This window comes from Malassezia restricta, chromosome I, assembly GCF_003290485.1.
Source record: "Malassezia restricta chromosome I, complete sequence".
Lineage (NCBI taxonomy): Eukaryota > Fungi > Basidiomycota > Malasseziomycetes > Malasseziales > Malasseziaceae > Malassezia > Malassezia restricta.
Genome location: NC_040193.1, coordinates 1,355,539 through 1,369,573, shown reverse-complemented (window position 1 = coordinate 1,369,573; position 14,035 = coordinate 1,355,539). Strand labels below are relative to the sequence as shown.

Here is a 14,035-nt window from a genome sequence, read left to right as displayed (position 1 = left end):
GGCACTTGAGTCACGTGCAATACAATGGAGGTGGATACCAAGTCTGAGGCAGCGACGGCGCGGACCCGGCGTGTCCCGGCGGGCGGCCTCTCTCGGCCGGCCGGTGGGTGCGCACGCTGGCGGCGGGTCGCTGCCTCGGACCTCGACGTGGGCCTAACAACGACGACCATCGATCGATTGTGATATTGGCGATGAACTTCCGTGCAGCTTCTAGGCCCGCTCTTGCGACGGCACTTGGTGTGCGCTGTGCTGCTGCTCCTACGCTGGCGGGCTTCCATGTGAGTGCCGCTCCTCAGGCGTCGCTTCGTGAGTTGGAGGCTCGCGTTAAGAGTGTTAAGAACATTGAAAAGATCACCAAGTCCATGAAGATGATTGCCGCTACGCGTCTTGGCCGTGCTCAGCGTGCTATGGACTCGGCTGTTGCCTTCGGCGACGCTAGCGAGGAGCTGTTCAAGCAGGCCGAGGTGGAAGCCCCAAAGGACAGTGAACGTGTACTCTTTGTGGTGGTGTCCTCGGACCGTGGTCTCTGCGGTGGTATTCACTCGTCTGTATCTAAGAAGACGCGCGCTGCTGTAGCTGAGCTCGCTAAGGCTGGCGGTGAGCAGCCGAGCATCATCGTTCTTGGTGAGAAGGCCAAGGGTCAGCTGAGCCGTGCTCTGCCGAACAACCTTGTGCTCTCGTTCAACCAGATCGGTAAGGGCGTGCCAACATACGAGGATGCCCTGGCCATCAGCACCACCATCCTGAAGCACAACATTCCGTTTGACAAGGTCAACATTGTGTACAACAAGTACGTGTCGTCGCTTTCGTTCGAGTCGGCCATCACGACCGTCCACACCGAGGAGGCGCTTCTGAACGCCCCCAAATTCGGCGCTTACGAGATCGAAGAGGGCATCTCGCGGGATCTGGCTGAGTTCTCGCTGACGAACTCCATCTTCTACACACTGGTTGAGGGCCACGCCTCCGAAATCAACAGCAGGCGTAACGCTATGGACAACGCCTCGAAGAACGCTGGTGACATGATTACGAGCCTCAACCTGCTCTACAACCGTGGTCGTCAAGCCAAGATTACGAACGAGCTCATCGATATCATTACCGGTGCCTCGTCGCTCTAAGCGTGTCGCGTACGTATTGCGTGTACGCTTTGATCCATGCTATAGCTGTCCGTGTGTAGGCAGGCCATAGGCAGCTTTCAGACAGGATAGTCTGCACACGCGTGCTGGCTGCGTGGGCCACCGATGTCGCCGCCTCGTGCGTAGATGTTCGCTTCGTCGGGGCCTGACCTTCGTGGTTGCTATGTGGACCTAATAGGTACCTGTAATACGCGCGCTGAACATATCGAGGGGGCGAGTCATCTTTCTTCGTAAGCGCAATTTTGCCCACGACGACGGAGACGACGATGGCGAACCCGGACGCGGTGTTCCCAGAACACGATGTTTCCAGCCCTTTCAGCTTTTCTAAACAGGAGGAAGAGGTGCTTGCATACTGGAATGCCATCGACGCATTCAAGACGTCTTTAGAACAGTCCAAGGACCGTAAGCCCTTTTCCTTCTACGATGGACCGCCGTTCGCTACGGGCTTGCCTCATTATGGCCACCTTCTTGCAGGAACAGTGAAGGATATCGTGACTCGTTTCGCCCACTCGACCGGTCATTACGTGGACCGTCGCTTTGGTTGGGACTGTCATGGTCTGCCTGTTGAGCACGAAATTGACAAGAAGCTGGGTGTCAAGGGCAAAGAAGACATCCTTGAAATGGGCATCCCCAAGTACAACTCGGAATGCCGAGCCATCGTGATGCGCTATCAAGCCGAGTGGCGCAAAACGGTCGAGCGCATGGGTCGCTGGATTGACTTCGACCATGGCTACAGGACGATGGACACCAATTTCATGGAAACAGAGTGGTGGGTGTTCAAGTCGTTGTTCGACAAAGGCCAAGTGTATCGTGGACTGCGCGTCATGCCGTACTCGAATGCGTGCACGACGCCTCTTTCCAACTTCGAGGCCGGCAGCAACTACAAGGACGTCCAGGATCCAGCTATCACGGTGGCTTTGACGCTCCGCTCTGACCCATCTACTTCGTTCCTGGCATGGACGACTACGCCATGGACTCTTCCGTCCAACTTAGCACTCTGTGTCCATCCCGAGCTTGAGTATGTCAAGATCTATGATGAAGAACGCCAATGCCACTTTATCTTGTCACCGAACTTACTTACGACCGTGTACAAGGACCCGAAGAAGGCCAAGATCAAGACCGTGCAAAAGTTCGTCGGTAAAGACCTTGTTGGCCTGGAGTATGAGCCACTGTTTCCGTACTATTACGAGGAGTACAAGGACCGCGCCTTCCGCATTCTCTCTGACAATTACGTCACAGCCGATGCTGGTACAGGTGTGGTTCATCAAGCCCCTGCATTTGGTGAAGATGACTATCGCGTCTGTATGGCGCACGGCATCTTCACGAAGGAAGCACAGCCGCCATGTCCTCTTGATGAGTCAGGTCGCTTTGTCGATCCCGTGGTGGACTACAAAGGTCTGGTTGTCAAGGACGCCGACAAACCCATTATCAAGGACCTCAAGGCGAAAGGAAAACTTATTGTGCAGAGTGTGCTCACTCACTCTTACCCCTTCTGCTGGCGTTCTGGCACTCCGTTGATTTACCGCACGGTGCCATCGTGGTTCGTGCGAGTGGAGCCGATCGTTGAAAAGCTGTTGGAGGCGAATGAAAAGACGCTGTGGGTGCCCAAGACCATCGGCAGCAACCGCTTTGGCAACTGGCTCGCGAATGCGCGTGACTGGAACGTGAGTCGTAACCGCTACTGGGGTACGCCCATCCCATTGTGGGTCAGCGACGACCTGGAAGAGATTGTGTGCATTGGATCCATTGCAGAGCTGGAAGAGCGTGCTGGTGTGACGGGAATCACAGATTTGCATCGTGATAAGATTGACCACATAACGATTCCATCAAGTCAGGGCAAGGGCACGCTGCGTCGTATTGAAGAAGTGTTCGATTGCTGGTTTGAATCGGGTAGTATGCCCTACGCCCAAGCTCATTATCCCTTCGAAAACAAGGAGTCCTTTATGCGCAGTTTCCCTGCCGACTTTATTTCGGAAGGTCTTGACCAAACGCGTGGTTGGTTCTATACGCTGCTGATCCTCGGCACGCATCTGTTTGGTGAGGCCCCATGGAAAAACTTGATTGTGACGGGTCTTGTGTTGGCGGCCGACGGTAAAAAGATGAGCAAGTCGCTGCGCAACTTCCCTGACCCCTCTATCGTGATTGACAAATACGGTGCGGACGCTGTGCGACTGTATCTGATCAACTCGCCCATTGTGCGCGCCGAAAATCTGCGCTTCCGTGAAGAGGGTGTCAAGGATATCATCGCCAGTGTATTTTTGCCGTGGCTCAACAGTTTCCGCTTCCTGCTTGCGCAAGTTGTTTTGCTCAAGAAAGATACGGGCATTGACTTTGTGTATAACCCGCATGCGAAGCCGGTCAACAACGTGATGGACCACTGGATTCTCGCGCGTTGTCAAAGTCTGATCGAATGTGTCCGGGAAGAACTCGGAAACTATCGCTTGTACACGGTCGTACCGCGCTTGCTCACGATGATCAATGAGCTCACCAACTGGTACATCCGCTTCAATCGCAGGCGCTTGAAGGGTGAGAACGGTGCAGAAGACACCCTGTCAGCCCTTAATGCCCTGTTCGAGACACTGCTCACACTGTGTCTGACCATGTCGCCGTTCACGCCGTTCATCACCGAGAATTTGTACCAGGGCCTCCGCAAGTTTATGCCTCCCCACAATACCGAGGGCGACATTCGTTCCGTGCACTTTTTGCCTTTCCCTAGCGTCAAGGCCGAGTACCTCGACCCCGTGATCCAACGTCGCTTCAGTGCGCTTCAAAGCGTTATCGAGCTGGTTCGTGCGATGCGCGAGAAGAAAAATCTACCGCTGCGTGTGCCGCTGCGCGAACTTACCGTCTTCCACAGTGATGCTCAATTCTTGGAAGATGTGCGCTCACTGTCGTCCTATGTGGAAGAAGAGCTGAACGTGCGCGAGCTTGTTCTCACGAGCGATGAAGCCAAGTGTGGCGTGTGCTTCAAGCTTCTAGCTGACTGGCCCACACTTGGTCGCAAGCTGCGCAAAGACATGGGCAAGGTCAAGAAGGGTCTCGACCAGGTTACGTCGGCGCAGGCGAAGGAATACATGATGACAGGTCAGATCACGATTGAGGGTATCCCGCTCGGCGAGGGTGATCTGCGTGCCATGCGCTATGTCGACGAGAAAATGCTGCCACCACATACGCTTAGCGACTCGGACGGTCAGGTCGTCGTGCTCCTTGACGGCCAAATTCGCCCCGAGCTCCAGGCTGAGGGTATGGCGCGTGACGTCATCAACCGTATTCAGCGGCTGCGTAAAAAGGCAGGCCTGCAGCCTACGGACGAGATTGACTCGTACTATCGGTTTACCGAGGGTATGAATGAGGCGCTAGACGATGTCATGAAGACGCAGACGGATGTATTTGTGCGAAACATTCGCCGCGTCCCCCGTCCTGCCAGCGAGCTGAAGACGGATGCGTCCGTCGTTTGTGAAGAGGAACAGGAAGTCCAGGATATCAAGTTCATGCTTACGCTCGTGCGTGCGACGTAATAGTACATGTGTAAGAAGCTAGCGTGTAGAACCAAAGCTGCCAAAGCCCATGGCAGCCATGACATCTGCATCGTCCTGCACGACAACGTCCTCATCTGATCGAGGCTTTTTGCGGAGGCGCTCTTCTTGCCGATCACGTCGACGCTGCTCGTGTTCTCGGCGCTGGTCCGCAGCAATCTGCCGAAGTCTTGCATCAAAATCGTAGCGTTGGGCCGGCGTTGCTCCTAAGGCACGCTCAGCTCGTATATAGGCAATGCGATCCTTCACGCTTTGGAGCGTCCCACGCTCAGCCTGGGTAGTTTGCCCTAATCTGCGCAGGTGCATGCGCCCATTGATATGATCCAGGTACCCGACGCTGTCCTTGCAAGTCTTTTTGCATACGTCACAGTAAAAGCCCGGGCCCCCACCACGGCCATCTTCATTTTCCACCAGGCGTATGGTGCCACTGTCCTTTTCGAGGTCAAGATCCTGGTGAGCCTGCATAGCTCGAGTCGGCTTCGGAAGCTCTCTCCGCCGGCGTTGAGAAGGCATTTGTCCACGCTTGGTGCGAACATCCCCTGCACTGTTGGCTACGTCCCAATCTGTCTCGGGCATGTGTACAGGCTTGGAAGTGAGACGCGCCGCTAGTGATACTCCACAGCAACAGACATCGATTTTGTTTTCAGCCATGTCTGTCAATCCGTACGTATGACCGTGATGTAACACGGTGCAGTGTATTGCTGCTTGTGAGCCAGGCAGACACGCTGGCAAATGGTACGTGTATGGCATCTCATGCAGAATTCCGATCGGCCTATGAACACACTCTGCCCGCCATTGATGCCCTGGAGCAACTACCGTACAACGAGGCACACGTCGAAGCTTGTATGGACGTCCTTCGACAGGGTCTCGCATCTATGGAGCAGAGCACGTCAAAAATGATGAACATGCTCTATGAGGTGGACGTGTATATGACGCCATCTTCTGTCCAAAACGCGGCTGGTTTCAACCCGCAAGAAGCACTTACTCACGTCTCGGACTTGTTTCATGTAGGTTCCGCGTGCAGGCACTCACATTCGCAGAGTTATCAAGCAGAACTTTTGGCCAAGCGAGAGACATTGGCGGACTATACGTGCGAAGACATATCTCTACCAGAATTTACCACACAATGGCGCACGCTTGAAGCTGTGCAACAAGGACAGCAGCAAGGCATGGATGACCTGGCTGACTTGCTGGCCAAGTTTGGCTAAAATTTTCAGTACACAGAGGTCGATTAAGCACCGCGCTTCAATTTATACCGAACAACCTGTTCCACGTAGTCATCAAACAGAGGGTTGGTATCCTCGGGGCCACCTGCATGCTCAGGGTGGAACTGCACACCCCACACAGGTGCATGCTTATCGAGACCACCTGTGCGAACAATGCCTTCAATACTCCAGTCATTTGCATTGACAAACCATGGCTGCCAGTCTTGAGGCCATGCATCTGGACCCGTCTCATTGTACGCCAGCGCATACCCATGGTTCTGAGACGTTATGTAAACACGACCGGGATCAACACGCATGTTGCCGTGACCAAGAGCCAAAACGGGCTGGTTGTGGCCACGGTTGCCAAATTTCATACGGTACGCACGCAGTCCCACGGCTACACCAATCACCTGGTGACCCATGCAGATACCAAAGATGGGGCGGTCCCATTCATCAATCGTGCGACGGATACCAGGCATAATGGAAGCCACCGAATTGGGACTACCAGGTCCATTGCTTAGAAAAAGACCATCAAATTGATCACGCACAGAAAAAAAATCATAGTTCCACGGCAGCACTGTCACACTTGTGTCGTGACGCAAGAGCCAGCGCAAAATGTTGGCTTTTAAACCAAAGTCAATCAGTGCAATGTGTGCACGAGCTGAAGATGGACCGTTCACTGGATGAAGCGTATACGGTTCTTTGGTCGACACTTCAGCGATAAGATTCCTTTCCATAGGATCGACAAACTCGGACTGGTCGGGGATGCGCTGATGCTCGTCACCCACGAGGATAGCGCCTAGTGTGGATCCCTGGTTCCGCAGGATTGTTGTCAAAGCACGAGTATCAACACCTTGGATACCAGGCACATTGTGACGAGCACACCAGCTGGCAAGAGACTCGAACGCTTCAAAATGGGAAAAACGTTCACACAACTCACTCACAATCACACCCGAAACCTTGATCCCATTTGATTCAAGGAAACAACCAATGTCGACATCTTTGGGATGCTGACGAGAAGAGCCAGCTCGAGTATTGTCTGGCACGCCGTAATTTCCGACAAGTGGCTGAGTGAAGGCAAGAAGTTGGCCTGTATAAGATGGGTCTGTGAGCGAATCTGTGTACGACGTGATAGCTGTCGTGAACACAGTCTCACCAAATACACTGCGCGGAGCACCGAACGAGCGGCCCTCAAATGCTTCCCCAGTCTTGAGCTTAAGCGATGCTGGCTGCGAAGCAGGCGCTGGAGACCATGTGGTGACCGTACGCGCTAGACGACGAAACGACGAGAGGCGATGAAGAGAAAAACGATACATATTTTGCGATTTCTGACTTAAAAAGCAATGCATTTGAACACGGATACTACAATATAGTCGTCGCGTGTTTCGCAATCGTACATGAACTGAGCAAAGAAAGCTGGGGCCGTTTTTTCGAAGGCCACCAGCTCCTTCTTTCCTATTAGTCAGCTGACTCACTTCCACACAGTTCGATTTGTGCGCGCGGCCTTATGGAGGAATCTGCCATGGGCCATGAAAGTGTCGGATTCGCGCACTCATTTTTTTCCAAAAATGGCCAGTCCCGCACAGGGCACACAAAATGACAATCTGGCATCCTTGTTAGATTCATGGAAGCAAATATGTGTTGAAGGATTTTTAGATGACTTACATGCGTACGCGAACTCTATATCAGACGTCCAGAAAGAGGCACTTCTTGCACGGAAAAATCTCGCCGATCGTACTCGTGAATTCAAGCGCCAGGAACCTGAGACACAATTGGAGGGTATTCGTGCCCTACTCAAGTCGTATCAATCCCAAATTGATGCACTTACGACCCGTGCTAAACAGGCCGAGACACTTGTACTTGATGCGCACGCCCGGCTCGTCCAATTACGCGATCCGTCCCAGCAATTCGAGATGCTGCATGAAGAGCTTGCCCATGCTCAAGAGCATCTCCAACTCAGATCTGACTACTCGCAACTTTTTGCTGAACGACGTGATTTAGAGCAGCAACTTGCGCAGGCCGAGGCTCGGGCCGTGGCATTGAGTGAGCAGGCTGCTCAAGCCTCTTCTGAAACACAAGCGATGATTTCCAAGGCTGTAGCGGCTGCGACCCAACGTGCCTCTGAACGAACAGAGCGTGTGGAACGTGAACTAGCCGCTGCACGGGGACATCTTCGCGAACTCTGTGCGAGTCACGAACAACTTACACAACAGCTCCTCGCTCCTCAATCATCTGACCAAGACTCGCGGAACATAGAAGGTCTCTTGTCCGATCTCCAACGTGCGAACCAACGCGCTGCGCAAGCCGAACATAATATGGTTCTACTCCGTGAAGAAGTAGACAAAACAAAAGCGAGTGAAGCCAAAGCTACTGCTGCCAGGATCAGAGCCATGGAAGAACACATGACAAAACAGGTTGAAGCACATGCTCAACAGATTCGTTCGCTTGAGCAAGCGCGGGACGCTGCACGTATTCAGAACGGTAAAGAACGAGACTTGCTTGCACAACGCCTGCAAGCCGTTATGGAAGAAAAAGCCCAAATCCAAGAGGCACTAGTACAGCGCTCAGACTATGCAGAGATAAAGCGCGAGCTGGACGTTCTACGTGCGGTTGAGTTTGCAGGAGATGAGATGGAGTCTTTACAAGAAGGTGACTCTTCATCCCTTGAATCACAACTGGTACGGCGGAATCACCGCTTGCAAGACGAACTTGCAACGATGCGTGCCACGTTGGCAGATGCGCAACGAAGTTCGGCTGCCACGCAGCTGGAGATGGAAGAACAAGCTCAGCGTATCTCGGATCTCGTGACAAAGAACACACATCTTGAGAAGGATCTGTTAGGCGTAGCATCCTCTGGGGGGCACCTACAGTCTGATATGAAGGATCTCATACCTATTGTTACGGGTCAGCGCGACCGATTCCGTGCACGGAATGCTGAGCTGGAAAACTCTCTGCGCACCCAAAATCATGCAATGACAGAATTGCGCTCTGAAATCAAGCGTTTACAAGCAGATAATGTCAGCATGTACGAGAAGGTACGATACTTGCAAGGCTACGGACGCCATCAGGCTTTAGACGCGCCCCACTCTCCCACAAAGCCCATGGAGGCAGAGGAAGCGTATCGCGTCAGATACGAAGCATCTATTCATCCATTTGAGGCATTTCGTGACAGAGAGCATACTCGCGCGATTGCCTCCCTCGGTCCGGTGGACCGTCTGATTCATATGCTCGCTAGTGGCATTTTAGCCAACTCATATTTGCGCTGGGTCTACGTCGGCTATATGGCTATGCTTCATCTAATTGTATTTTTCATGCTTCTGGAGGCGGGTCACAGGTATGTATCATGGAAGCTGACCTTTAAGAGTTGCCCAAGTTTGAGATTTCCCTGTCCTCGTTCTGTAGTATATGCATCCCTCCGTCGCACTACCCCTTCACGGTTTTATTACATAAGCAGTGATTGCATCGAAGACCGCTTCTAATCTCTTCCTCAAAAGCGGCAGGGCATTGACGACAACCATGAAGCTGTTGGTCAAGTCGCTCACAGGAGGGAGTTTCCATATCGATGTAGAAGCATCTGATACTGTTGCTACTGTAAAACAAAACATCCAGGCCTCTAAAGGTCATCAAGCAGAACACCAAAAGCTTATCTACGCTGGCAAGATTCTCAGTGATGAAAAAACCGTGGGCGAGTATGAGATCAAAGAAAAAGATTTCCTGGTTGTTATGGTGTCCAAGCCCAAAGCCAAAAAGGTAGAGACGTCAAGTACGCCTGCTGCTCCCGTCGCTACGCCATCCAAGCCCAGCGATGATGCTCCCCAACCATCTGAGCCTGCTGCTACATCCACAGCCACCACGGCACCTGACAACGTTGTCGCACCATCATCGTCAGAGCCACCATCTACGCCTGCTCCTTCTTCTGGAACTTTGCAAACAGGTTCATTCCTTTCCGGCTCTGAGCTCGAGACCGCTGTCAACAGCATTATGGAAATGGGTTTCCCCAAGCATGACGTGCAGCGTGCGATGCGCATGAGTTTCAATAACCCTGACCGTGCAGTAGAGTACCTTATGAATGGTCTTCCCGAGGAGACAGCGCCTCCTCCAGCTACGACAACTGCTGTACCCGCAACGCCCGGTACTCCTTCGCCTACACCTGCGTCAGCTTCTGCTCCGGCCCCGGCACCGCGCTCGGGTAACTTGTTCGAGCAAGCTGCTGCCATGCAGGCAGGACCACAAAATGCACCTCAAGAAGACCTGATTGGTGAAGAGGATGAGGACGGTCGACAAGTACTTGACCTGGGTAACCCGCAAGTCCTGTCACAGCTGCGTACTCTAATCGAACAAAACCCAGCTGCTTTACAGCCACTTGTCCAGGCATTGGTCCAAAGTAACCCACAACTCGCGCAAGCCATGAGTGCGGACCCTGAGGGAGTGCTCCGTATGCTATCGGGCGAGGGTCTGGAAGGTGAGGAATCCTTTGAGGTGCCGACCCTGCAGCAGCTTACCGATGAGGACCGCACACAAGTCGAGCAAATCATCTCCATGGGGATCCCCGAACGGAAAGCGATCGAGAGCTACTTTATGTGTGGCCGCAACCTCGAAATGGCGGTGCAGTACTACTTTGAGAACCCACAAGACTTTGAAGACTAATGTAGTGCTGGATTGTAGGTATGCTCAGAGTTTGTTGGATGCATGCGCATTCTCCTCGTCTAAGGGTGACGGCATTGCACGCCACGCATCATGGTCGTTTTGAACGAAAGAGACAAGGAGATCATGAATGAATCGTCTCCATGGGGCGGATGTAGGAACATAGTGCTCACCAGGATGACGCAGCACACGTAGATTGTGGCAACGATCTATGAGCGTTTGTGCACGTTGGTTCGTTACGATAGAGTCATTCTCGCCGTGAATCATCAATACGGGCGTCTGGATGGGTTCGCTGTACAATGGATCGAACTTAGGATCAGCTGCTCTGAAACCGGAAATAGAAATGGCAAATCGAAACGGCTGCGTGAGAATAGGCTCAGAAACTTCAGGGATACGATCTGGATGTTCTGCTGCAGCTGTCAAAATGCCAGAGAGACATGCGCCTTGTGAAAAACCAATGACCCCATCAAACGGACCATGTTCACGAATAAACTCGGTCAAATATGCTGCCGTAACACCCCAGCCAATATATTTACCTTCGCGCGACATAAACCAGGCCCGCGCCTGTTTTTCAGGAGGGTCGTCGGGGTTTGGTGGTAGTGGATCAGGATTCGATTCACTGGGCAATGTGGGGACATGGTGTGGGCCGTTGGCGAACACAAATTCAGCCACATCCCTACATGACTTTTGCAGAGCAGCAATTCTACGCCGAAATGACGTTTGATTCATGGCATAGCCGTGCAAAAGAAGGACTCGCAGCTTACCCTCCGACATGATGATGGTGGGTCCAGTCGAGCTTCGTGACTTGATGTGGAGAAAAGTGGAGGGGAATTAACGAGATATATCTATGAAGCAGCAAGCACCGCGGGTGAACATCGGCGTTGACTAGAGATGGAAGGAAGAACCTCTCATGTAACAGGAGGCATGGTGGGCGATGGCTGGAATGTAGGGATGCGCTTTGTCCTACCGGACGTATAACGATCCAAAACGGCAGACACACCTCCAGCCCTGGCGTCATTCATAGGCATCATGTGGCTACCTTGGCGTGATGCCATGGGCGTACTAGGCGCAGAGCTCAATGACGCCGGGCTTCGCACCGGCGACCTGCAAGATTCTTGTCGCAAAAGCGTTGACACCTTGCCATCCTCAGCGGACGGCTGAGAAAGGGCCATGCGTAGGGTGCGAACATCCATAGAAGTTTCGTCTGTTGGTGACATGGACGGTGCGCGTGAGAGGTCCTGAGGTGTCGTTGAAGGCACAAATATTGGTCGTGCAGATGTCGCAGCATCGACTTCCCCGGTTGAGGCCGTCCATTGACGCTGGAACCATGATTGAAGGGACTTTGCATTGACATGAGCCAATTTCTGCAAGGCCAGATTGGAGGAGAGCGCTTCGATAAGAAAAGGTGTGTCCCATGCATACGCAGGTGCCTCGCTATAGAGCCCTGATCCGAAATGAGGTATCTCCAAGGGACTCGGGTCGTAGGAATCAGAAAGGTCCGGGGCCGTAGGGGCCATATCTCTCAGCGTAGGCTCATGATGCACATGCAAATAATCAAGGATGGATTGTTGTTGCCAGACATTGCTGATCTGGGCAAATACGGCCCCGACAAACCAGCGGCAGGTAAGCGTATGATGCACGAGAGCAGCATTCGACACGACAGGGGCACTTGTTTCCTGCGCCAGTGCCAACAGCGGCGGTACAAATGCCAAGACTCCGGCTGTAGGCGCCACCTGGAGAATCATGTGGACCACATGATTCATCAAGGCGAAGTCGGTCGGTGTGCTGCTCTTGGTTGTGTCAGAGAGACCTTGCATGGCTAGTCGATGCATGTGGGATGCCAACGTATGCAGGAAACTAATGCATTCGCTCACAGGCTCACGCTTCGCCATACCCTGCTCGATAAGCCAAGCCTCCGTCTGCAGGTATACATGCAGTGTATGAAGGTATAAGACACGCACGGCAGGGATGGGCGACGAAAGGAGTGCCTCAGTCGAGGACCATGTACGAAGCGGGACGTGCGATTGTGTATGCGTCCGGACAAGAGCTTGAATACAGGCAAGAAGCGCATTCACGCTGTGTGTCTTTGTATCGTCGGACAAGTGGGAGTCTTGAAGCACACGCAGCATGTGGGGCGTGAATTGTTCGACAAAGTCATCCAGCTGATCTGAGTAGACTGTGTAGCTAGCCAGATGGCAGATGGCATCGATGGTGGCCTGGACTGTCGTCAAGTCGTAGGGATTCGCCTGCACGTGTGACAAGAGGAAGTACACATGGCCATCCAGCAAATCTGTCATATTCAGGCCCACAATATCCGTCCTTCTCTCGAGAATCACATGCATAGTCTGCAAAAGACGCGTCTTGCGCAAATTTGAGGCGTTCTTCGTCATTGTAAGTGACTGAACTAATGTATGCGGGACAATGTAGCGCGACGTGGGGGGCGACCACTGCACAAGCAGAGCAAGGATCCACAGCGACCATTCATTGTCTTCCCAAGATGAAGGACGCTGACACTCACCATCCAGATAAGCCAGAGTATTGATGACAAATATGCGAAGTTGCGTTGCGTCAGAGCGATGCAACATGTTCCAAATCAGCTTGAGTGCGGCGCGAGTCGTGTACTCAGGCACCGCGTTCGATGGTGCGTTTTGAAGCGACGGTGTGTCGGCGTCAACCTCCTCGGACAGGGCTGCCGTCTTATCAAGTGGCACATGTAATGGACTGACAATGTCGAGGAGGTTAGGAAGAACGAGAGACAGGAAACGCGGAAATGCAGATGTGGTAAGAACAGGCGAATGCGTGAGGCCAGCCACGCCAGACATCCATACAAGACGGGACTGCTCTGTTACCTTACCTTGTCCTAGGCGCTGCATTTCGGAAAGAACTTGGAACACGGCATGGGTCATCCCTTCATCGGTATCAACCTCGCTGGCCGGCATACTTTGAACGTACAAAGCATAGGAGACAGCCACACGCTGGCATATGTCCAAATCCCATGTGGATGGGTCGGCACCACGAGGCGCTGCCACTGAAAGCGCATAGATCAGCACGTTTTGAAAGGCCGACGCCAAATACGCATGACCGGTTTTACAAGAAGCCAAGAGCTCTTGAAGAATGCCGAGAGTGATCATGAACAAGGCCTTAGTCTTGGTAGAGCTAGACCTGGATGACGCTCGAGATTCAGTAGCAGCGCGAGCAATCAGGTAGCGACCGAGCTTTGACAGCTTAGGTGGCTTGCTCTGAGCGTAGTACACGAGCCGGCCCAGCTCATTGCTTTTGGGTCGGAACTCGGGCGCAGCGTTGGCCAAGGCCTTTTTATCAGGGTAGCATGCGTCCACAAGTTTCTTATGGTTTTCTTTCCGAATACACAACATGGGACACCAGCTGGCCGAGATACTAACGCTTGGTTGGTCGAGCCGTCGCAATGGATCCCCGCGGACCAACCTTATGAGCAATCGGCACACTCGCTCGCCGTATGCAACATGAGGCACCCTTAGCACTCACGTGGCAAATCGGA

General features: G+C 53.0%; 9 protein-coding genes across 9 annotated transcripts; 5 read left to right on the top strand and 4 right to left on the bottom strand.

The window, feature by feature from the left end:
* Nucleotides 1–191: 191 nt before the first annotated feature.
* On the top strand, nt 192–1,115 carry MRET_0804 (F-type H+-transporting ATPase subunit gamma; the record flags this gene model as incomplete). The annotated part of the gene is made up of 1 exon (XM_027627431.1): nt 192–1,115. The coding sequence occupies one exon, from the start codon at nt 192–194 to the stop codon at nt 1,113–1,115; it is 924 nt and encodes a 307-aa protein (XP_027482743.1).
* Nucleotides 1,116–1,399: 284 nt separating this feature from the next.
* MRET_0803 (isoleucyl-tRNA synthetase) lies at nt 1,400–4,651 on the top strand (the record flags this gene model as incomplete). The annotated part of the gene is made up of 1 exon (XM_027627430.1): nt 1,400–4,651. One exon carries the CDS (start codon nt 1,400–1,402, stop codon nt 4,649–4,651), a length of 3,252 nt encoding a protein of 1,083 aa, XP_027482740.1.
* An 18-nt stretch (nt 4,652–4,669) lies between these two features.
* On the bottom strand, nt 4,670–5,245 carry MRET_0802 (U4/U6.U5 tri-snRNP component SNU23; the record flags this gene model as incomplete). The annotated part of the gene is made up of 1 exon (XM_027627429.1): nt 4,670–5,245. One exon carries the CDS (start codon nt 5,243–5,245, stop codon nt 4,670–4,672), a length of 576 nt encoding a protein of 191 aa, XP_027482741.1.
* Nucleotides 5,246–5,318: 73 nt separating this feature from the next.
* MRET_0801 (uncharacterized protein) lies at nt 5,319–5,877 on the top strand (the record flags this gene model as incomplete). The annotated part of the gene is made up of 4 exons (XM_027627428.1): nt 5,319–5,332; nt 5,364–5,404; nt 5,429–5,676; nt 5,710–5,877. 4 exons carry the CDS (start codon nt 5,319–5,321, stop codon nt 5,875–5,877), a joined length of 471 nt encoding a protein of 156 aa, XP_027482738.1.
* A 23-nt stretch (nt 5,878–5,900) lies between these two features.
* MRET_0800 (carbamoyl-phosphate synthase small subunit) lies at nt 5,901–7,223 on the bottom strand (the record flags this gene model as incomplete). Its single annotated transcript, XM_027627427.1, has 1 exon — nt 5,901–7,223. One exon carries the CDS (start codon nt 7,221–7,223, stop codon nt 5,901–5,903), a length of 1,323 nt encoding a protein of 440 aa, XP_027482739.1.
* Nucleotides 7,224–7,442: 219 nt separating this feature from the next.
* Nucleotides 7,443–9,252, top strand: MRET_0799 (homeobox domain protein; the record flags this gene model as incomplete). The annotated part of the gene is made up of 2 exons (XM_027627426.1): nt 7,443–9,208; nt 9,237–9,252. 2 exons carry the CDS (start codon nt 7,443–7,445, stop codon nt 9,250–9,252), a joined length of 1,782 nt encoding a protein of 593 aa, XP_027482518.1.
* A 138-nt stretch (nt 9,253–9,390) lies between these two features.
* On the top strand, nt 9,391–10,521 carry MRET_0798 (UV excision repair protein RAD23; the record flags this gene model as incomplete). The annotated part of the gene is made up of 1 exon (XM_027627425.1): nt 9,391–10,521. One exon carries the CDS (start codon nt 9,391–9,393, stop codon nt 10,519–10,521), a length of 1,131 nt encoding a protein of 376 aa, XP_027482519.1.
* A 24-nt stretch (nt 10,522–10,545) lies between these two features.
* Nucleotides 10,546–11,292, bottom strand: MRET_0797 (serine hydrolase (FSH1); the record flags this gene model as incomplete). Its single annotated transcript, XM_027627424.1, has 1 exon — nt 10,546–11,292. The coding sequence occupies one exon, from the start codon at nt 11,290–11,292 to the stop codon at nt 10,546–10,548; it is 747 nt and encodes a 248-aa protein (XP_027482892.1).
* A 134-nt stretch (nt 11,293–11,426) lies between these two features.
* On the bottom strand, nt 11,427–13,892 carry MRET_0796 (protein EFR3; the record flags this gene model as incomplete). Its single annotated transcript, XM_027627423.1, has 1 exon — nt 11,427–13,892. One exon carries the CDS (start codon nt 13,890–13,892, stop codon nt 11,427–11,429), a length of 2,466 nt encoding a protein of 821 aa, XP_027482513.1.
* Between the last annotated feature and the right edge of the window lie 143 nt (nt 13,893–14,035).